Source organism: Hibiscus syriacus, unplaced genomic scaffold (assembly GCF_006381635.1).
Source record: "Hibiscus syriacus cultivar Baekdansim isolate YM2019G1 unplaced genomic scaffold, ASM638163v2 tig00002237_pilon, whole genome shotgun sequence".
Lineage (NCBI taxonomy): Eukaryota > Viridiplantae > Streptophyta > Magnoliopsida > Malvales > Malvaceae > Hibiscus > Hibiscus syriacus.
The window spans coordinates 5,473,304-5,496,703 of record NW_024061918.1 but is presented as its reverse complement, the minus strand read 5'-3'; the positions used below and the strand labels follow the sequence as shown (position 1 = coordinate 5,496,703).

The following is a 23,400-nucleotide window of genomic DNA, read 5'->3' as shown; positions in this document are numbered from 1 at the left end:
CTTTTTCAACTTCGAACAGTCTCGCTTCATATGTCCCGCCTCCTTGCACTTGTAACAGTGAATCGTCTTCTTATCCCTGGAATTCCGCTTCCCGGACCCTGCCTTCTCTGGCTTCCGTCCACGATCTCGATTACCCTTGACATATAAGCTATCGGCTTGAGAGCTTTCCCCTGCATTCTGCTTCCGCTGGTTGTGAGCCAACAAGGCTGCAGTAATCTCCTCAACGTTGATAGTCTCTTTCCCATATGTAAGAGTAGTCACCATGTGTTCGTAAGAGGAAGGCAACGAACACAACAGAATCATCGCTCTGTCTTCATCCTCAATTTTCACATCAAGCCGAGCCAGATCAGAAACGATTTGATTGAAGACATTCACGTGTTGCGCCAAATCGTGATCGTCCTGCATCTTCAGCCCATACAGCCGCTGCTTCAGATACAGTTTTGTCGTTAAGGATTTGGACATAAATTGACTTTCCAACTTCCTCCAAATTTCGTCTGGAGACGATATATGCATGACGTGATACATGACCTCGTCCGCCAAGCATAATCGTATGGTTCCTGCCGCTCGCTGCTGCAATTCTTCCCAATCTTCCTCATCCATCGATGCCGGCTTTGTAGGTCGCAAAGCCTTCAAGATCCCTTGCTACGCCAATAGATCCTTCACCCTCGTTTGCCATAATCCAAAGTTACCCTGACCATCGAATTTCGCGACTTCGAATTTTGCTCCTGACATCTGATACCAATTGTTGACGAAAACGGGTAAAGAAAACGAAAGAACACGAGAATTTTACGAGGTTCGGCAATGTGCTTACATCCTCGGTGCCTAGGCGGCGCTAGAATTTTATTCAATGATATTTTAGGTCTAGGTTACATCTCTATTTATAATAGAAAACCCTGGTACATAATTACAAAATTAACCCTGTACCGTACCGCGGGGCTACGCCCCCGCACCCCCAACCCACATAATTTTAACCCCACAACGAGACTTTCTTTGTAAGGACAGTTGATGTTCACTTTGCTCCATCTCCTGTCCTTTTTACTGGTATATTTATGAGCCATACCTAACAGGTACTAAAAAGGTAAATATAAGTTAAAAGAGTGTCTCAAATAACCTTCAATCTCATCTACTATGCACGTCACGTCAAGACCTTTAAAATAAAATTTCTCGCAATGAAAGATTGTGGTGACACCGAAAGAACATCTCCAAAAACGGCGCACCCAAAGTATTATAGCATTTAGGAAACAAAAAATTCTTTGATATGATCTCTAGCAGGTCTCGTATAATTTGTTAGAATCAATCAACAGACTATCACATCAAATAAACATATTTATCATTTTAGCATGTAGATAATTATTATGGACTTATATCTTATATTAATCTTAAAAGTCACTATAAAATTTTTCGATCAAGATCAAAAGAAAAGATTGATATCCAACATCCCACATCCATTTTTCTTCTTCTAAAAAGAGAGAACTTTCATACCAACTTATGACCATCTAACAAAGGCTGCCACTGTTCACTCAAATTAAAAGACGTGAATTGTATGTAATCATCGTAACTCATTTAGTTTTACTAACGAAGATTATAAGACAATCGATTCTATTTTTCAATACAAATAATATTAAATTATTTAAAGAATTGTATTAATTAATATTTAAAAATTATTATCCGATTAAAGTGTTAATAGTCCCATACAAAATCATATACTGTTAGATTTTGTTTTTGACTTTTGTCTTGTCGATTATTCATTGTTAATATTTACAGTGAATAATTACAATAGCGATAAGTATCTTCGCAATGGCATTTTTTTATATGTGAATGTAAAATAAATGTATTCAGAATTTCAATGGCGTAACTTTAACTAGGGCAGTTAACGAGTCGAGTAGAGCTTGAGTATTACTGAGATCGATTGGATTTAAAAACTCTAAAATAGAGTTCGATTCGACTTAAAACTAGTGAGCCTAAAATTTTTAAGCTCGACTTAAATTCGAAACCATTAATTGAAGCTCGTAAAAGCTCAAAATGAAAAAAAAAATCTTAACTTTATTTCAATTAAAAGTCAAACTCGAACTCGAACCTTAAATATATGAAAATTTTATTTTATTTTTTTGAAAAAAATCAACTCATAAATGTTAATATTATTAATAATTTATTTTTTTAAATATAAAATTTTAATATTTTATTGTATTTTCAAGTGGTTCGTGAGTTTTTCAAGTCGAGTTTCAAGTAACTCGTTTCGGCTCGTTAAGAACTCGAGTCGAGTATTTATTGAGACTCAAATAACTCACTATCTATCTCATCACATTTACATTCCTAACTTTAACCCAAAGGAAAGACATGAATATTCTTGTTTATGATCAAGCAAAGCATAAATTAAATACAAAAATAATTCAAATAAACTTTAAGAAGTTGAAGATTTATACTTTGCACCATAAACCAAGAAATCCAAAAGCAAAAAGAAGAGGAAAGAAACGAAAGCTTGTATGCCACCGTTTTTAGAGCTGTGTTAGTTTTACTAGACATCATCAAAGCATAGCATATATTGCAGAATGGTCCCCCCAAACATAAAAAGAATCTAATTAAAACACCAAAGTATCTATATCGTATCAATCAAGTTACTATGTCGGTTCAGATATGAGTGGAGCAAATTTAAAATAAGAAAACCGTGTATATATATTGCATAGACAGATTGGATTGGACATACTAAGGAAATAGATAGTGTCATTAAAATTTAGGAGATATCTATGTGATATGTAAGCTTGTATTATAATCTATTCCATGTATTTTAAATATAATCCATTTATATTTGAGCTAGCTTTTAACGTCCAATCTCACAATTAGGTTAACATAAGCATGGACAAATGTGTGATTTTATGTTATGACGGGTGAATTTCTAAAATTTTAGAGGGGAGAAAACTTATAAAATTCTACGGGTGTAAAAATAGATTATCAATAGAAAATTTAAAGACGATATCTAAAATATATGATAATATAAATTTTTCAAGGGGACGAATGCCCTCAGCCCCCTTCCCATTCTATCCTTGAACGAAATGACTTGATTAATATGATACAAATACTTGTAGGATTCAATTAAAATATTTTGAAATTTGAAGAATAATATAAAAAGTGAGTCATAAATCGAGGGTGCCTAGTTCAATTTATCCTAGGCTTCTCCATGCTAGTTGCCTACAAAAACCCTGGTCCTGGCACCAATTGTTGCAATTCAAAGTTTTCAGCTATTGTGGTTAAAGAAAACCCTGGTCTTGGTTTTCAATGGCCGACTCCATTTTCAGATATCAAAGCAAAGTGTTTTTAGGATTGGAGCTCTTTTGTTTCATGCAGATGATGATTCAAAAGGGTTATCAAGAGAATTCCAAGTGAATTGGGGTCTTCACCATTTCTCCAACGCTGAAAACTACAATCAATGGGCTGAAAAGAAAAGATTTCAGATTGGAGATTCACTTGGTAAGTTTAAGATATTACTTGGATTCATCTCCAAAGATAGCAGTACCTACCACATATACATGATTAATATAGGAAGGTCAGGACATTGTGAATAGAGTAAACCGAGTTGGGAGTTTATTCCCATAGTGAAACTCTGCAATACTCAATCAAAATTAATCGAGTCAAAAATTCATTTTTATTAGTGTTACTAGTGCGTCGATATAAATGTGTATATATAATTTTGTTTTTGACGTTATAGATGTGTATGATGATATTTCAGTGTTTAGCTACTCATCAAACGATGATTCCGTGCTTAATGTCACGAGGGAGGCCTACGAAAACTGCAATACAGAATCACCAACTACCAAATATACCGATGGCCACACTGTTTTCTCATTGGGTCATTCAGGTCCTTACTATTTCATCAGCGGAAACAAAGACAACTGTGTAAAGAACGAGAAGTTAGTTGTGGTTGTCATGGCTGATCAGAGAAACCGTTCTCCTCCTCCATTGGGTTCAACCGAGCTGCCATCTCCGCCAGCTTCCAGCGAGTCTCCTCCAGTTGGGAATGCCGAGAATAAGCCGACACTGGCACTGGGTGAAGAATCTAATCCAACAAAAAATGATGCAACATCTTTGGCGTTGATGAGTGTTACTGGTTCCACTATGGGAGCTTTGTTTGTGGCTTCAACTCTTGTTTTAGGGTTGTAAGAGGGAGAATTCCAATCATGAATTGGAATGCTTCCTTTGTTATTATTTTTTTCTCTTGAATTTGTTTGATTTTCCTTGGCTGGTGTTTATTTTCTTGATAATTGATTGTTAGAACCCTAAAGGAATAAGTGGTATAAAGCTTGGTGCTTGTTTGTAAACACATAAATAAATGGATTTTAGATGGATTGAGAAATAAATTTCTTGGCTTTCGTTTTTATATGTAAAATTAGAGGAAATAACATTTCCTTGTTTTCTCTATCAAAAGTTTTTGCCTATTTCTACCTTTTTCATCAGCCTAATTGTATTGTGGAATATTGAATCCAAAATCCCAGCTACCTGCAGCAGTTGAAACAACAACAATTATACGGTTTTATAAATGCCTGATTTTGGAAGGAAAAAAACAAAGATAAGGCAGTAAGATACTAACCGTGAAAACACCTCCTATTATAGCGCACACATTAGTGAGGAAGTGAGAAAACGATTTTGGGTCTTCCGTTATCAAAACCTGAGTACAAAACGAAAAAAGAAAAACGAAAATCCATTGACCTAATGAAAAACAAGGAGAATGTAAGGTAAAAACTTAAGAAAAATAATTAAGCAGAGAATTACCTGCATTGGAGATAACTTGAAATGAAATTTCACAACAGGTATGTAAATGCTCTGTGATAGACTACTGTGTGCGGTGTACTCGTATTCCTGTATCAACTTATGCTGCCGAGATGATTTTCTTGTGACCACCTCTGTTTTGACTATTTGAAGGTAATGCTCCACCTGAAAAATACAAGGTACTTAGAATAGACGGTACTCGCATCACAAATTATCAGGAATTAGTTACAATCATTTCTTAGAACGGAATATTCTTTACTCTCGACTAAGATCGACACATATCTTACTCGATTGCTTTGAAAAGATGAGTATAAATGTCCATGGACAAAAAAATGCACGTAAGAGGTAAAATGAGCAATTGAACAGAAAGGATCGTATAAAAGAACTTACAATAAAATTTTCATCTAATTCCCGATGATTAATAAATGACTGACCATTCAACCTGTCATGGCTTCTACCAAGATGAGGCATTAATCGCTTTGCGTCACTCAGTAACCAAGGCGAAATTGTTTTACCAAACGAAAGATGGCTTATGACATGAGACATGTTCATTTTAGAAGAATCAAAAGAATGGATGCGTGAACGAGCAGAGATGATAAGGTTGCCAGGAACCTGCAAAGTGCAAGTCGCTTAATACGTTAAGGTATATGAAGAATAACAGTTCTGAATTGGAAAACTTTAAGATCAAAGGTATCTTATAACCTATGTTGCTCCAACTCTTAATTTTGATGAAAGGATATGGGGATAATCTCCAAAGATCCTCCGAAAACATGGAAAAGGTTAGAAAAATCTAACGATACCCATGTCAAACACATACCATATCCAACACTCACTCCAGAGTCTGAATAACATAGGATATAACTACATTTATACAACTCATTTATCTCAATGATAAACATAAATGATTGAACAAAATAATTACAAGTAAATAAATCTGAAGGACAGTCTTAGTATCATACGAATTACCTTATTTACACGCACGTATCCTTCAATTCTGCATCCTCCAGTCAATGGTGCTGGTAGTTTAGTTAGATTGGATTTATCCTCTAAAGCCAGCCTTTGATTCTCCTGTGGGACAGAAGCAGCCAAATCTTCCATCGCCTAGAAGACATTAGCATTAGGTCATGTATAACTGATATGTAAAGTTAAATAGCCATTTCAAAACTTGCATAGTTGTGTACCTTAACCAGAGTTTCCGTATCACGATCTCCATAATAAGATTCATGTTCATGATGTCCATGATCCTCCCTGAAACACATGTGTAAACACCATTTTTTCAATATTATTTTATTATGTGTAAAAAAACAATATTAAAATGTAGTGGTTGAGGTTATTAATACCCCAACCACCCTTGTAAAATCAAACAGCATTTCCCCGAAAAAGAGGGAATGAAAGACAGTTTGCTTTGACTCTTTTTTCTCTCCAATATTTCTTTTCCTTTTCCTTTCTTTTTTGGCTTTCTCACTTGGTTTTTGCTTCGGTTTCAGGGGTTCATGAGTTGCAGGGAGAGTGGCTACCGTTGAGCGGCGGCCGACGAGGGAGTTCCGGCTGTTGGTGGCCGTAGGTAAGCGTAGGGAGGGTCCTTGGTCGGGCCTTGATCGAAAGAAATGAGAAACGAGAATAGTTTGGGTCACTTAGACCCTTGGGTGGTTTGCTTCGGCCGGTTCGGACGTTGGTCGGAGTTCGGGTCTTTTTCGTTGAGTGGCCAAGGTGGTGGTCGTCGTTGGGGCTCGTTTTTGAGCCCTCTCGGCCGCCGAATAGAGAGGAGAAAGAGTGAGAGAGGAGGACAACGGGGAGTTTTTTTTTCGGTCATTCAAGGGTGGTCGGTCCTCCTATGACCTCGATCGAGGTCGGCGGTGGGTGTATGTCGGTCACCGGCTCGGTGGTCGACGTGTGAGGGCCGGTAAGCGACGACCGAGGTGAGTTTTGGGAGGCTTTGTAAGTTCTTGGCAGTTTCACGTGAAACATGAGGAAAATATTATGTTTGTATGGAAAATGGTTAAACCACGTATCAGGTCCCCTATTTCTAGGGGTTTTCTATTTTGTTCATTTGTTTCAGGGTCAAATCGCATTCCAGGTCCTCCTTATTCCAGCATATCTTGCATTTTGGTCATTATCAGGGTAAAAGCATCCTTAAGCTCCTCATAGTTTAGCTTCTATCGCACTATGGTAATTTATTTTGTTATTTATTTTGAATATGCATATTAATTTTATTAACTTTTGAATTTAGTCACTGTTTTTTTATATTTATTCATTTTAGTCACTGCTTGGATTTTGTTTTTATTATATTATGATTTGGATGTGATATTTGTAATTTATTTATTTTAGTCACTTTTTTTTATTTCTCATTTGGCATATAATTTGTAATATTCTATTTTAGTCCCGAGTTGTGGTGTAATGTATTATACATTATATTTGGCATGTAAAATTTGTAGTGTGTATTTTAAGTGATGCATATTTTTATATTTTATTATTTATAATTTAGGTGAATGTACAATTTTATGTTTTTTTAACTTAAGTACTTTAATTTCTTTATTTACATTTGTAATGTTCATTTTTGTATTTATTATTTAATCTTTATTATTTAGAACTTTAAATTTTGTAATGTTCATTTTAATAATTATATTTTGTTTGCTTATTTAACGTAATATTTATGTTTTAAAGTATGCACTTGTTAATTTAGTCCAATTTTATTTCCATCATTGAATAGCATTTAATTTTTATCTTTGCTTTAATTTTCATTTATTTGTTCCTAATTAGTATTTTTAATTTATAATTTTTTCCATGAAAATTTTTTTGTGCATATAGATCTAGATATTTGGAATATGTATGAAAGCTTCATAAGCATAACTTAATCGATTTCATAATTGGATTAAGGGTAGTATTTATTTATTTTAAAATATTAAGAAGGGACGATCTTAAAGTAACTAGATGTCCTATTCTGATATTTTAAAATAAATAAATAAATATTCTATTTAGAAAAACCTAAAACTTTTGAATATGCCTATTCTAGTTTTATTCAATTTGGTTGAATCACATTATTTTAATATTGAGTTCTTGGGAGAAATTATTATATTCTTTTTATTTCAGTTAGAAAGAGAAATATTCGTCCTACAATATTTTAGGGATTATTTTCTCTTCAATTGGAAATATTAGAATATTTTCTATTTCTCCTTAGAATTTTTCAGTAAATAAAAATTGTATGGTTGAATCTGGAATAATAGGATCGTAACTTAAATTTATATTTAAATTCTTAGATTTTCACTATTAGAGACAATTTATAATCGATGGGGTACCAATTATGGGCGTTGTGGGGGTGCTTATCCTTCCCCACACGTAATTGACCCCGAACCCTTATCATTGCTTAAAAATGAATTTCTGGTTACACGTGGATCAGTGTATCTTTTAAAATGACGTTTTTCTTAAAAACTCTTTTAAAAGAAATTTTTTAGGTATTCGACCTACCTAACCCAAAAGGTCGATGGCGACTCTAAAACATTTCAAAACCTTTTCAAAGAAAACCCCAAGTCGTACTAAGTTTTTCCCCGCCCGGGCGGAAAACAGTGTCGACAGCTTGGCGACTCTGCTGGGGACGTTGTGGATCAAGCCCTAAATCGATTATATATTGTCTCTATAGTTGTAAATTGAGAATTCGATTTTATTTAATTTACGATTATTTTTATTTCTTTCAATTCTTTTATTATTTTTTTTATCATTGTATATTAATATTTGTATTTGATTGATTTTCAGATGTTAAAGTCTCAAATTCGCTTTAGTTCATTTTTGTGTGGTTGTTTGTCAAAGGTTTGATAATTTCTCCTCACACACGACACTTGCATTGCATAACATAAGCTCTATACCCGAGCTCTTCCTTTTAAGTGGGAGTGAAAGCGACGTCTTCGTGAGAATTTATTCTCCGTGTCAGACCTAGCAATTAGCTTCCGGGGTTCATATGTCCTATGTCTTCTTGAGAATTTATTCTCCATGTCAGGCATAGGAAAATGTGCCCCCTCGAATTGAACTCGATCTGCTTAAGCCTATAATGGGTGAGGATTGAGGGTCTGGCTCGCCCAAGGGGGCACCGACAAGGACAATTCGAGTACTTTTACTCTTAGAACTGAAACCCTACATATAATAAACCGTAGAAACCCACCCGATTTAAGACAATGTCGAAACTCGTCCATAGGTACCCAAATTAGTGTACGCAAAGGAGAAATGAACTCTAACCTTTGTTTTTTATTTTTATTTATTTATTTTTATAATTGCATGTGAACTAGAAATTATGCGGTTAGGGTTTTATTTCCCCTTCTGTGTTTTATTCATTGTATTTTATGGTTTATTTACTAGTTGAATTTAATCTTTTCATATTTCACTAACATACATTTTCTCTCTTTGATTATTATTTTTACTAACATCTTTTCCTTGTATTGTTTCTTTATTTGTGCATAAACATGTTGTTAATACCCGAGCTATTTATCAAAGTTAGAAGGCTTTTAAAATAACAACGTCACACGAAGGGGTAAATATTTTTATCTACTTTGACATATGGAGACGTTGTGTGTTCTTTGAAAGTTTTTCTAGGATAATTACCTTGGAATTAACACATGTTTCATATATATCATAACATAGAGGGTATTGACTCCCGAGTTAATAGTCACATTAGAAGGTTTTCAATACGACAATGTCACTCGAAGAGGTATAATAGAAATGTAAAAATGCATAAATGGTCCAGAAGGGTGTTCCAGGAAACAACTGAAGAGGTACATCAAGCTGGAATACATGAAGCTCAAATGATACAGTAAAATAAGCTTTTCAAGGGTGCTACGATGATGTTGATACAAGTAAAAAATATGATTGAAGTCATCAGGCAACAACGACAGCCAACATGAGACAGTGGATGATGTCAGTCGCATATGGTCGCTCAACAAATGCATTTCTGGAAAAGAAGTCGAAGCGTTGGAATTTTCCATCAAGCCAAGGATAAAAGAAGATTGTTTCCTTGCATTCTCGATCAAAATTGAAGAAGTCGAGCAATATGACGTGATTTGTAGTTTCCATCTGCCTCATTGTATTAAGACATTGTGTGTTCTTTGGAAGTTGTTTTATGACAATTACTTTGGGGTCAATTCCTTTGTTGCATTTACATTTTGTATTTTTGCATTCCCATTTTTGTATATTTTCATTTGCATGTGCATCTTCACATATTTACATTAGCATCCATACATCGTACATTGCATGATATATATTGCATATCAACGTTCATTATCACGGATCCTGGGAGTAACTCGTTGTATCTTTTTAGGCAAATTGAAGTCACCCCTTCGTATTTAGAAAATAATTGAGAGCTAAAAGACGTGATGTTAGAGCTTTCTGAAGTTTGAGGCATATCATTGAGATCCGTGGGGCATGGAGAAGCAAGGCCCAGATTTTGTTTGACCCAAGGGTATTAACCTTTAACTCGTAATGAGACATTCTGGGGCCAGTTACCAGGAAATTCTTCCACCCATCATGAAACCTTGTTGCCCTGGCCTTGTCCTGTTTGAACGTGTTTTTGTTCTTTCCTTAATATACATTTTTGATAATTGAACTTACGTCGTTTTCTAAGGTTATGAGCAATAATAAAGTTTTAATCTTGTAGTTCTTTGAATATCGAATGAATTAAAGGTTCTTTTACTACTTCATTAATTTTAGATCTTTGACAATGGGCAAGATTAGACCTTCCATACCCCATCCAAAGCCGAAATAACCATTGATGAGTTCCTTACCCGAAATAACACACATTTACTCCCAAAAGACCAAACTTTGATATCACTTCCCTTTGAAACAATAAAGTCATGTCCTTATCCCCTAAGGCGCAAAAACTGGTACTTTTACCTTCCCAGACATAAATAATCTTTTTATGACATTACATTTTTCAGAATTACGACTTTAAAGTCACACATTTCCCTTCCTATACACAGAACCACCATTCATTTCCCATTTTCAATAAAATCGGGAGGTATAAAGTACAAGATGTCTGCATATACGAGAACCATTTCTGCAAGAAGAAAGACAAGATGGAGTGTTGCAGATCAAGTTTTTTGAATGAGGATTAGAATAATTGGGGCATACCAGGGGCAAATGGAAGAAGGAAAAAATAAATGGTATCATTGAAATAATTCTATCATGCATTAATTACATTTTTCATGTAAATAAAATTAATCTTGAATACTCGTCCCCCCTGGGGATACCTCGTTTACAAAGACTTCCATGTATGAGATGATGAATGGCTTTGTTTCATTTATCCTTTTATATGTATATATATACCCCTTGTTGTCCCCTTTTGAGCCTATAATATTGTTTCTTCTGATCCAACCCTAACCAAGGATCACCCTCCACACTGGGGGGTAAAGATGAAGGACATCTGCTCGCATGTGTGAAGATCATCAATCTAGATTTCGCTACAGAGGCGAGTCATAGGAAGAAATAACAAGATATTACAAGGTGGACCAAATACGAAGCGCTCGAAGATCAAATCGAATTGACAACATAGAGAGAAAAAGAAAAGATATATAAAAAAACACAAACAAAGAAAGAGAAAAAAAGAAAGAGAAAAAAAAGAGAAACACATAAAAAAAACAGAAAAATAGAAAAAAGAAAGAGAAAAAATAGAAGAAAAGGAAAAAAAATATTAAAAAAAAGAAATAGACAGATCCAACACTTCAAGATGGGCGGTTCAAAGATTTAGAATCAATTCGCCAGAAGATTAGAGAACGCCAAAAGAAAATAGAATAAAAGACGGATGAGCAGATTCAAATCAGGCCGAGCAATATTGAAGATTACAGAACGAATTGATCCTTGGTTCGATAACCCTTAAACACTTGTTTGGGCCTATTTATCCTTTTCTTTCATAACCGTGAGCCTTAGCCTACGTTACGTGTCTGAAAAGTCCCTTCTAATCATACATGGATTTTTAAGTGGAGAGACTATCTTCAGATTTCATTCCGCCCCTCAGGGTTAATTTTATTTGTAAAAAAATAGTTTTCTAAAATCTTTAATGCATGATAGGAAAAAAAATAAAAGGAGGGTTCAAGACGTAAAATTTTAGATTACGTCTTGAAACCAAAGGAGAATTCGAGTTGAAAACCTAAAAAGGCGGCTCGAATATGAAGATTGTCAACTACTGCACATAAGACGATCTTATACATCTATTGATAATGCATTGCACAGTCCAAAGACGCGCATGAGGGCTGAGAACCAGTGAACATTTCCATAAGAGAAGCATGACGATTGCTTCATCATATCAATGAACACCAGAATTAAGGAAGCAAGAAGCCAACTTGAAACACATTACCTACCCAAGTCAGCCTAAGCTTTATATCAACATTAATCTTTACCCTTTTCAAATGTATATAATTTTTGAATGATTAAAAGAAAAGTTGATTTATTTGATATTCAATGAACTATTGTTTTACAATTTGTTTTGATTGTGAGCCTGAAGAAAATGACAACATTTTTTAAATTTATTCAACAATTTTTTTTTCATATTTCTAAAATAAAATAAAGGAGAAAAACATTTTCAAACATGACAATCTCAAGTGAAAAAGGTCATTGAAGCTGGTGAGTTTCATTCTGCCTCAATCAGAGAAAAGAACAAACGATGTAAGAGTAATAAAGACATTTCACATAGTTTGAGAGATCAGAAAGACTGAAGGATAGAATGTCTAACACTTCTTTGTGACATGGTCGGTAATCCATCAAGAATCGGATGATCGCCTTAGTCTAAAAGGGGCACATATCTCAGTTCATAGCAAAGATTCAAGACATTTCTGTTAGAAGAATTGACCATTTCCTAAATGTCCATATAATTGTGGCATCATCCCTCAAGTTATTCGATAACATTACTGTTTGGCGATACAAGAGCAAGACCATCCGAGATTAAGACTTTGGCATGAAGAGAGCCATAAGTACCCACATTAGGGTATTACCAAAACCAGATCTCGCTAAGATACATGATTCAAATCAAACATACATTTGTGAATGAGCTTCGCCGTTTGGGAGTGCCAAGGGCAGAATATGAGGACAAGAAGAGCTTATCTCACTGTTTCTGATAGAACCATTGAATTAGAGCCAGAAAAAGGTATCAAGATCGTATGCCTGACTACAGGAGATCACTTCTTCTAAGACTGTAACGAAGAAACCAAAGATAGAAGACAGAATGACACGATTGCACAAGGTAGTCAAATTACTCATCAGAAGATGCAAGCTTAAGCTGATAAATTGCCATTGAGGCAAAATTCATTCAAGGTGATCAAAGTAAGGGAATACTGAGATCTCCACTTTGGAGCGAGAAGAAGAATAATTAACATTTTTGCATACAAGAAAGTCATACATTACATTTAGATTCATTTAAGTGCATTCATATATACATAAATAATTCTTACAGATTTTCCAAGAAAGAAATAAAAGAAAAGTCAGAATTCAAGCCTCAAATGGAGGGAATTACATTAATAGTGGCAGAACCTCAAGAATTGAGGAAACCAATACACAGAATAATCATCATTTTTGAAGTAGGGCATGTTACCCAGCTAATGTGTTTTTAGGAGCTAAGTCTGATTTTCGGAAGTTTCTTGATTTTTCTTAAATGAACATTCAAAGAAATTAAGCCTAATTTTTAGGGGTTTCTTGATGTTTTCAAATGAATTTTCAAAGAAATTAAGCCTGGTTTTCAGGGGTTTTTTGATTTTTTTTTGAATTTTTGAAAGAAGCTAAGCCTAATTTTAGGGGTTTCTTGATAACTGTAAATGAATATTTTTTGAAGAAGTTAAATTTATCAAAAGAGAAAAATTTACTGGAGAAAGATGCGCCCATTCACAAGTCAAGATTCGAAAGAATACACTCAGGTGCGGTAGATAAAGAAGGCAATCAAACCAGGAAAAGAATGAAGATTGATCTAGCAATGAAGACTGCTCTCGCAACCATTTCCAACAGATCAAGAAAACCATCATTCATACATGACTAGCATCTTTGCATTATACATTTCATCATTTCATACACATGATAAATTTTGATTTCCCTCTCACGAGGATTCATGTAAAGTTTATTTTGAAAAACTATTTTGTCCTTCTTAGGATTACTTTTTTTGAGTCATTCTTAGGACCGTTTTTCTGGGATATCACATGAGTATTTCTTAAGATTTTTCCCTAGAAGCATTTTCAATTATGTCTTTCTTCCAACTTGACTTTTCTAGGACACTTCAATGAGAATGAGCAGTTTCGTTTCCAGGATGGACCCAACAAAGACAAAAACACATCAATTTGCAACATTAAGTATTTCAAAGAGCTAACAAAGATTTCATTTCACGACTTCAGCAAAGAATCAATCCATAGTTTTCACCATTGAAAGAAATGGATCTCAGCAAAATCCGAGGACCTTTGGGTCAATACCTTCAGGTACTTCAAACACCATTATTACTGACATATGATAATCTTTTGCAGGTTTAAAACTCTTCAAAGAGAGGGAAAACCAATCAACACTTCCAATGGAGAGTTCATAATGAGAAGAACTCATCCGATGAGGGAGAAGAAGTTCATAATGAGAAGAACTTGTTCAACCTTAGCTCGATTCATCACATATGGAGTTGAATCAGCAACACCTCACTCGAGGGAACAACATTTCCAATGGAGAGTTCATAATGAGAAGAACTCATCCGATGAAGGGGAAGAAGTTCATAATGAGAAGAACTTGTTCAACCTTAACTCAATTCATCACATATGGAGTTGAATCAGTAACACCTCACTCGAGGGATCAACATTTCCAGTGGAGAGTTCATAATGAGAAGAACTCATCCGATAGAGGGAGAACAAGTTCATAATGAGAAGATCTTGTTCAACCTTAGCTCGATTCGTCACATATGGAGTTGAATCAGCAACACCTCACTCGAGGGATCAACCTTTCCAGTGGATATTTCATAATGAGAATAACTCATCCGATAAGGGAAAAGAAGTTCATAATGAGAAGAACTTTAGCTTGCTTTCATCGTATAAGGAGTTGGAACAACACCGACTTTTGCTCGTCCATCACATAAGGAGTTGGATCAGCATAATCATTTAGCTAGTCCCTCACATAAGGAGATGGATCAACATTACCTTAGATCAATCATCACAGAAGGAGGGGGATCAACATTTCCAGTGGAGAGTTCATAATGAGAAGAACTCATCCGAGGAAGGAGAAGAAGTTCATAATGAGAAGAATTTGTTCAACTTTAGCTTGTTTCCATCGCATAAGGAATTGGAACATCACCGACTTTTGCTCGTCCATCACATAAGGAGTTGGATCAGCATAATCATTTCACCAGTCCCTCACATAAGGAGTTGGATTAGCATCACCTTGGCTCAATCATCACAGAAGGAGGTGGATCAACATTTCCAGTTGAGAGTTCATAATGAGAAGAACTCATCCGGCGAGGGAGAAGAAGTTCATAATGAGAAGAACTTGTTCAACCTTGGTGATTCCATCACAGAAGAAAGTGGAGTGACATCATCAACGAAGAGTTCATAATGAGAAGAATTCGTCCGATCAGAAGAAATTGAAGTTCAAGATTTTAGTAATTTAGTATAGATAAAAAATGGTGCTTATTATCTTTGCTCTATTCCTGTTCCACAGTAATGAGCAAAGAGGGGCAGCTGTAAACACCATTTTTTCAATATTATTTTATTATGTGTAAAAAAACAATATTAAAATGTAGTGGTTGAGGTTATTAATACCCCAACCACCCTTGTAAAATCAAACAGCATTTCCCCGAAAAAGAGGGAATGAAAGACAGTTTGCTTTGACTCTTTTTTCTCTCCAATATTTCTTTTCCTTTTCCTTTCTTTTTTAGCTTTCTCACTTGGTTTTTGCTTCGGTTTCAGGGGTTCATGAGTTGCAGGGAGAGTGGCTACCGTTGAGCGGCGGCCGACGAGGGAGTTCCGGCTGTTGGTGGCCGTAGGTAAGCGTAGGGAGGGTCCTTGGTCGGGCCTTGATCGAAAGAAATGAGAAACGAGAATAGTTTGGGTCACTTAGACCCTTGGGTGGTTTGCTTCGGTCGGTTCGGACGTTGGTCGGAGTTCGGGTCTTTTTCGTTGAGTGGCCAAGGTGGTGGTCGTCGTTGGGGCTCGTTTTTGAGCCCTCTCGGCCGCCGAATAGAGAGGAGAAAGAGTGAGAGAGGAGGACAACAGGGAGTTTTTTTTTCGGTCATTCAAGGGTGGTCGGTCCTCCTACGACCTCGATCGAGGTCGGCGGTGGGTGTATGTCGGTCACCGGCTCGGTGGTCGACGTGTGAGGGCCGGCAAGCGACGACCGAGCTGAGTTTTGGGAGGCTTTGTAAGTTCTTGGCAGTTTCACGTGAAACATGAGGAAAATATTATGTTTGTATGGAAAATGGTTAAACCACGTATCAGGTCCCCTATTTCTAGGGGTTTTCTGTTTTGTTCATTTGTTTCAGGGTCAAATCGCATTCCAGGTCCTCCCTATTCCAGCATATCTTGCATTTTGGTCATTATCAGGGTAAAAGCATCCTTAAGCTCCTCATAGTTTAGCTTCTATCGCACTATGGTAATTTATTTTGTTATTTATTTTGAATATGCATATTAATTTTATTAACTTTTGAATTTAGTCACTGTTTTTTTATATTTATTCATTTTAGTCACTGCTTGGATTTTGTTTTTATTATATTATGATTTGGATGTGATATTTGTAATTTATTTATTTTAGTCACTTTTTTTTATTTCTCATTTGGCATATAATTTGTAATATTCTATTTTAGTCCCGAGTTGTGGTGTAATGTATTATACATTATATTTGGCATGTAAAATTTGTAGTATGTATTTTAAGTGATGCATATTTTTATATTTTATTATTTATAATTTAGGTGAATGTACAATTTTATGTTTTTTTAACTTAAGTACTTTAATTTCTTTATTTACATTTGTAATGTTCATTTTTGTATTTATTATTTAATCTTTATTATTTAGAACTTTAAAATTTGTAATGTTCATTTTAATAATTATATTTTGTTTGCTTATTTAACGTAATATTTATGTTTTAAAGCATGCACTTGTTAATTTAGTCCAATTTTATTTCTATCATTGAATAGCATTTAATTTTTATCTTTGCTTTAATTTTCATTTATTTGTTCCTAATTAGTATTTTTAATTTATAATTTTTGCCATGAAAATTTGTTTGTGCATATAGATCTAGATATTTGGAATATGTATGAAAGCTTCATAAGCATAACTTAATCGATTTCATAATTGGATTAAGGGTAGTATTTATTTATTTTAAAATATTAAGAAGGGACAATCTTAAAGTAACTAGATGTCCTATTCTGATGTTTTAAAATAAATAAATAAATATTCTATTTAGAAAAACCTAAAACTTTTGAATATGCCTATTCTAGTTTTATTCAATTTGGTTGAATCACATTATTTTAATATTGAGTTCTTGGGAGAAATTATTATATTCTTTTTATTTCAGTTAGAAAGAGAAATATTCGTCCTACAATATTTTAGGGATTATTTTCTCTTCAATTGGAAATATTAGAATATTTTCTATTTCTCCTTAGAATTTTTCAGTAAATAAAAATTGTATGGTTGAATCTAGAATAATAGGATCGTAACTTAAATTTATATTAAAATTCTTAGATTTTCACTATTAGAGACAATTTATAATCGATGGGGTACCAATTATGGGCGTTGTGGGGGTGCTTATCATTCCCCACACGTAATTGACCCCCGAACCCTTATTATTGCTTAAAAATGAATTTCTGGTTACACGTGGATCAGTGTATCTTTTAAAATGACGTTTTTCTTAAAAACTCTTTTAAAAGAAATTTTTTAGGTATTCGACCTACCTAACCCAAAAGGTCGATGGCGACTCTAAAACATTTCAAAACCTTTTCAAAGAAAACCCCAAGTCGTACTAAGTTTTTCCCGCCCGGGCGGAAAACAGTGTCGACAACATGCAAGAACAAGGTGAATCTGCATTGCACATATACATAAGTTCCAGCAGCACTAATTAGCCTAGAAGAAAGTAAAAACCCTCTATCTGATGGTCAAACAGAAGTGGAGGGTTAAACATATTCCTGTAAACATAGTACATAAATGAGCTTAACATATTGGAATATACTATTGTTAAGTAACAAGCAACATAAAGAAAAGGCAGAGTGAGGAAGATTCAAAGAACAGATGAAATAATTCCTTCTACCTCAGATCACTGCCTTTACGAAAAATACGAATGGATGGATACCCTTGAATATGGTGCCTATATGAAGAACATAACAAGTGAGTATAATAAACTAGAAAAGGAAGAAAGCATAAAAGAGAGAAGATTAAATTTGCAGCAAAGTTATGAAAAAGATGCAACATTTGAAAAACAATTCTATAAAGAAAACACATTTAAATGTATGAAGTGATAAATATTGATGAATCTGCAACATCAAAAAGATCGAAACACATGGAGTTAAGAGGTCAAATAATGACATAATCATATTCTCAAACAAGATAGCATTCATTTGAAAAAACATCAAAAAAAGAAATACCTCTTACACAAGTCAGCTTCTACAGTGCAATCAACCTTGGCCAAAAGAATACGCCCATCTGATTCTGGATCATATCTGTAAGAAGCAAGGGTGCCAAAGTCATGCCAAATCAAGAAACTGTTTATAAATCTTTTCTGTAGAGGAGAATTGATGTATGCTCAGACCTCTCCTTTATTATGCTGGCAGTTTTCTCCCATGACGGTTTCTGACGCGCAAAAAGTAACAAGGTGAGGAGGCAATGATATAATTATTCCTAGGTCTGTTTTTCAGAATAAGTAAACAAACATGCATTTTCTTCAAGGAAGACAGCCTCACAAACTAGGGTCCTACTACAGAAAATATCACATCACAGAGTATATTAGAGAGTTACTAAAATGTTCAACAGTTCAAAAGAAAAAAGGTTATTAAAATATAAATGAAGTACATAAGTCATAAAAATTGATTACTACTAATAGGAAATTTGGAAACAATATCAGTATAACACAAGGTGTGTATAATGACCACTTTACATAGCTGAGAATTAAAGACTGATTTCAGCATGAATCTGCAAGACAAAAGATCACACATGCTAATAGTAGATTACCAGGCGAGTACTCCAGTAGCACCAAGGAACATAAAAATTGACAACTAAAATAGGATACCTGAAAAAATAGAGGTTTCATCAAAATTGGCAATTACCAACTTTCTAAATGTAAATCACATAAAAATTTCTTTTCAAACTGTGTTCACCAACTTTTTAAATGTACATAATTTAGTTCATTTTTTATATTAATATCATCTTCACATTTTATAATTAATTAAATTTCATTCCTCATCAATGCGTGTTGTTTAATTTATTTAAATTTTTATTTCCAATTTCATGTTTATTCAATTTGGTACTTTATATACATGTATAATATATATATATAATATAAAATAATAAAATGTTTGGATATAAGTATTAAAGTATATAAATACAAGTATTAAATATAAAATACATAACTACATAAGTACTAATGTATATAATATAAAGTATTAAACTATATAATATAAGTATTAAATATAAAGTATTAAAGTATATAAATATAAATATTAAATATAAAGCATATTAATAATTATAATTAATATATTAAGTATATTTATTAATTTAATTACTATAATTAATATTTTATTATAACATTTGAAAATTAATCCAATTAATTATTATGATTTATTATAAATTCAAAATCTCACAATTTTATTAAAATATTATATTTCACCAATGATAATATATAAGTTAGGTAGATAAGGTCAATAACAAATCAGATCATTTACAGGTCATGTTGAATACAAGTCATGTTGAAAACATGTCTAGTAATACTAGTTATTTTTTAGATCAATCTCGGATTCGAATTCATATCAATCGGATACAAGTCAGGTTCGAATATCATATTTTTGGTTCAATTCAGGTTTAGGTCTTTCTCATGTCGAGTTCGGATCTACAATTTCTAAATCCAACTCGAGTTCAGATCAACATCAATCTCGACTTGAATATGTTTCAAATCGTCATATCACATATCAAAAATAATTTTAACTATTTAAGTGAATTTTACTGGACGGATAGCTTTTTACACCCCTACTCTCATTGCTCTCATCTCATCGTCGGTAATAGGGCCAACGTTCATCGAGACCGATAACGGCCGCTTACCGTGGCCGAAGCACATACAAAACTCCAAAAATGTTTTCCATTAAACTCCCAACCCAAAAACAAACTACCTTTTCCTTAAATCTAAAGCGTAGATCTTAGATCTATGGAAGAAGGTACTTATCTGGCGATCTTCGGGTCCGACTATCGATGAAAGGTAAAACCCTTTTCTTTTCCCTTTTTTCCTCCCTAGAAATCTCTTCCTCCTATGGTTGTTGCTTTTCGTTTTTTTCCTTAATGGATTTTTGTGGTTTCCAAATCTCTTCTTCTGTGCTCGATCTTTATTGGTGGTTCTTTTTTGTTTAGTTTTCAGTGATGGAGGAGAGGGTGAGGGATTAGTTGGTGTTTAGTGTTGTTTTTCACCGACAGTGAAGGGATAGAAGCCTTAGGGGATTAAAAATTTTTGGACGATGGTTATGATTTGTGACGATGATGGTGGTAAATGGGTGAAAGGCCGTGGATTATGAGGGGTTTGATTGATTTTAGCTGAGAGGCCTTTTTCTCCTTTCTGTTTTTTCTAATTTTTCTGTTCCCTCCTTTGATTGTTATTTTTTTTGCAGGCTATATGGTGGATGTGATGACTAGAAGCCCAAGAAGATGATGGAGGGTGGTCAGCTTGCAAGGCACTGGTGTTGTCACTGTAACTCGGCGTTAGGTGCTCGACGGATCAAAGGGATAGCAGGGGCAACAACCGGGGCATTAAGTGCCCTATATATTTAGGAATTTTGTCGCTTTTGTATTTCATATTTTTTTCCTGCTATTTCCTTCACTCTCTGTATCATTTGCAGCCTTGTAATCTTTTTTCCCTGAAAAAAATCAAATTCATAGAAATTAAATATATGTTTCAAGATTATAGTTTCATTAAAGATTTCTTCCATGTATGTGTTTTCTCTTTTGCTCAAAATATAGACTTAAATTTTGGGGTTTGAGATTAAAAAATGATGGAATTTCGTTGCAGGAGTGAGTACTTCATTGCTGGAGAAAATGAAGATACAAGTCCAAGAGATTTTCAATCTTCCAATTGAACAGAAGAAAAAGTTTTGGCAAAGACCAGATGAGATTGAAGGATTCGGGCAGGGCTTTGTTTTTTCTGAAGAACAGAAACTTAATTGGGGAGATCGATTCTACATGGTCACCCTTCCAACTTGTTTGAGAAAACCACACTTGCTCTCTAATCTCGCACTCGGCTTTAGGTTTTTTTTAATCTCCATCTGTTAAGTTCAATTCCATGGAGTAGTATCTTTTAGATTGTTGGGATAAATTTATTGCAGAGAAACCCCAAAGCTTACTCTTTAGAACTAAAAGGTCTACCATGAAACTATTGGAACTCATGGCAAAAGCTCTAGGCATGGACCCTGGTGATACGAGAGTGTTGTTTGAGGAAGAGCAACAAGCGATTAGGATGAGCTATTATCCCCCATGTCCACAGCCAGAGCTTGTACTTGTTCTAAACTGATAACTTGGAGTTAGAACCAATCTGGAAAGAAGAGGCTGTTCCGAAAATGAAGCCTCTAGGAAAACTGGCTCTGCTAATATTATGGGAAAATGAACCAATCTTGTTTGAGCAGTGTTTGGAGAAGAATAAGAAGAAGGGGTTGACTGAAGTTAAGTGTCATGTCATCAAAAACTAACGGAATATAATGGTGGGATTTTACTGAACACGGACTAATAATTTGATGGTTAGACTAAAAATTTGATGGTTGTATTGTAAGTTTCAAAAGATGGGTGACCAAAATGTAAGTGCCTTAAAAGTTTGAGGACTATTTATATACTTTATCCAAATAGTTGTTATAACAACACGTTTTAATATTTTAGCTATCACTTTTATTCTGTTTTGGTCATTTAATTATTTTTTGTCATCAAAATCAGACTTAAAGTTATTTTTTAATTTCATTTTGATCACTCACCGTTAAAAAATTAACAGTGATATTAACATGTCACCGTAAGATAATGACATGTCATTATTGATTTTTTTTTTTTAAAATACAACATCACCAATTCTATTAATATTTTAAAAGTGTGTGACTAAAATATAACAAAAACGTAATATTAGGTAAGATTTGAAAAAAGAATAGTTGGATGATTAAACTAAAACAAAATTTACATTTAGAATACTAAAGTATAATTTACCTTAATTATTAATTCAAATAATTACATTCATAAACTAATAGCGGCGAAACCTGGAACTGTAAGGACAATAAAAAAAATTGATCTATAAAGTGGGCTATTTTATTTAGGGATTAAAAGACTAATAAACTTTTAGAAACTTATAAACTTTTAAGGATTATATTAATTTCTCTAATTTATTATATGATACTAATTTAAGTAAAGACTTTATATAAACTAAGTAGGTAGTTTTATTTTGGATAATGTTTTGGGGAAAAAGATTTGTTTACTTAAGATGTTAGGAGAATTATTTGTTAAGATGAAGTGTTTGTTACAATATCGATAGGAAAACACATATATTACCTACTTTATTTAGGAAGATACTTGAATCAATTGATATTTTTAAAGTGTACTCTATTAGATTTGATGTTTCAATTGCATGCCACATAAAAAAAACAATATATCTTTCATACATCTTTTTAAAAATAACATGTCTTCCATTCGTCTTCTTACGCATTATATTTACAAATAATTTTCTCGATACTCTAATCATTTCCCTCACTACATTATCTAAAAGTTTTCGTCAAATGGAAATAGTATATGTAAATCTAGAATGAATATAATAAACTATTTTTTTTGCTAATACAGTGGAAAACAAAAGCTAACAAGCTTCAACCATATCTTCGTGCAGAACAGGCAGAAAGTCTCTCGACGGTTCCAGCAGCTCCGTTCTTCCAACAGGTTGACCCCGACTCCACACAGCTAGAAGGTCAGCAGCACCGTATTGTTTGCGCTTGACGTGGTGCATCTCCGTAATCCATTCTTTATCCCGTAATTCATGTAGAGCAGCAACATGGGAACTTCAGGCCAACGCATCCGAAGAATTATTCCAAATCCTCACAACTTCTAGGTTATCCGTCTCTATTTCTATTCGACGATAGCCCAACCTCCAAGCAATAGAAAGTATATCGTGAACAGCCTATATCTCTGCAGTAAGAACCGAGCACCTTCCTAGACTTCGAGTGAAGTCGTGGATCCAATTACCAGTCGAATCTCAAAGTAAACCTCCAGCAGCCGCCATAGAATCGTTCCTTCTCAAGGCACCACCGGCATTAGCTTTAATCTACCCTTCCTTAGGTTGGATCCAATGCAGCGACCTCCTTAGCTGGTTGTAGACACTAATTTTTGTTCGAGTCTACAAAAATATTATATTATATTTATTATTATTATTATTATTATTTTAATTAATTTACATCTTTTGTAGGCTTAATTTGAAGCCCAATACATCCACCCAACCAACCCAAATTACAAG

General features: G+C 34.1%; 1 protein-coding gene and 1 pseudogene across 1 annotated transcript in view; one reads left to right on the top strand and one right to left on the bottom strand.

Annotated features, from left to right (window-relative positions):
* Nucleotides 1-3,240: 3,240 nt before the first annotated feature.
* Nucleotides 3,241-23,329, top strand: LOC120142415 (annotated as a pseudogene).
* Nucleotides 4,390-23,400, bottom strand: part of LOC120140332 (protein disulfide-isomerase 5-3-like) — a 34,257-nt gene continuing 15,246 nt past the window's right edge. The window contains exons 4-14 of the mRNA XM_039155319.1: nt 21,311-21,322; nt 18,903-18,960; nt 18,484-18,524; nt 18,320-18,394; nt 17,986-18,042; nt 5,943-6,009; nt 5,728-5,862; nt 5,152-5,373; nt 4,765-4,926; nt 4,583-4,660; nt 4,390-4,491 (exon numbers count right to left, since the gene is read on the bottom strand). Of these exons, the coding sequence (XP_039011250.1) occupies nt 4,414-4,491; nt 4,583-4,660; nt 4,765-4,926; nt 5,152-5,373; nt 5,728-5,862; nt 5,943-6,009; nt 17,986-18,042; nt 18,320-18,394; nt 18,484-18,524; nt 18,903-18,960; nt 21,311-21,322 (985 nt within the window). The 3' untranslated portion in view covers nt 4,390-4,413. The remainder of the gene's footprint in view (nt 4,492-4,582; nt 4,661-4,764; nt 4,927-5,151; nt 5,374-5,727; nt 5,863-5,942; nt 6,010-17,985; nt 18,043-18,319; nt 18,395-18,483; nt 18,525-18,902; nt 18,961-21,310; nt 21,323-23,400) is intronic.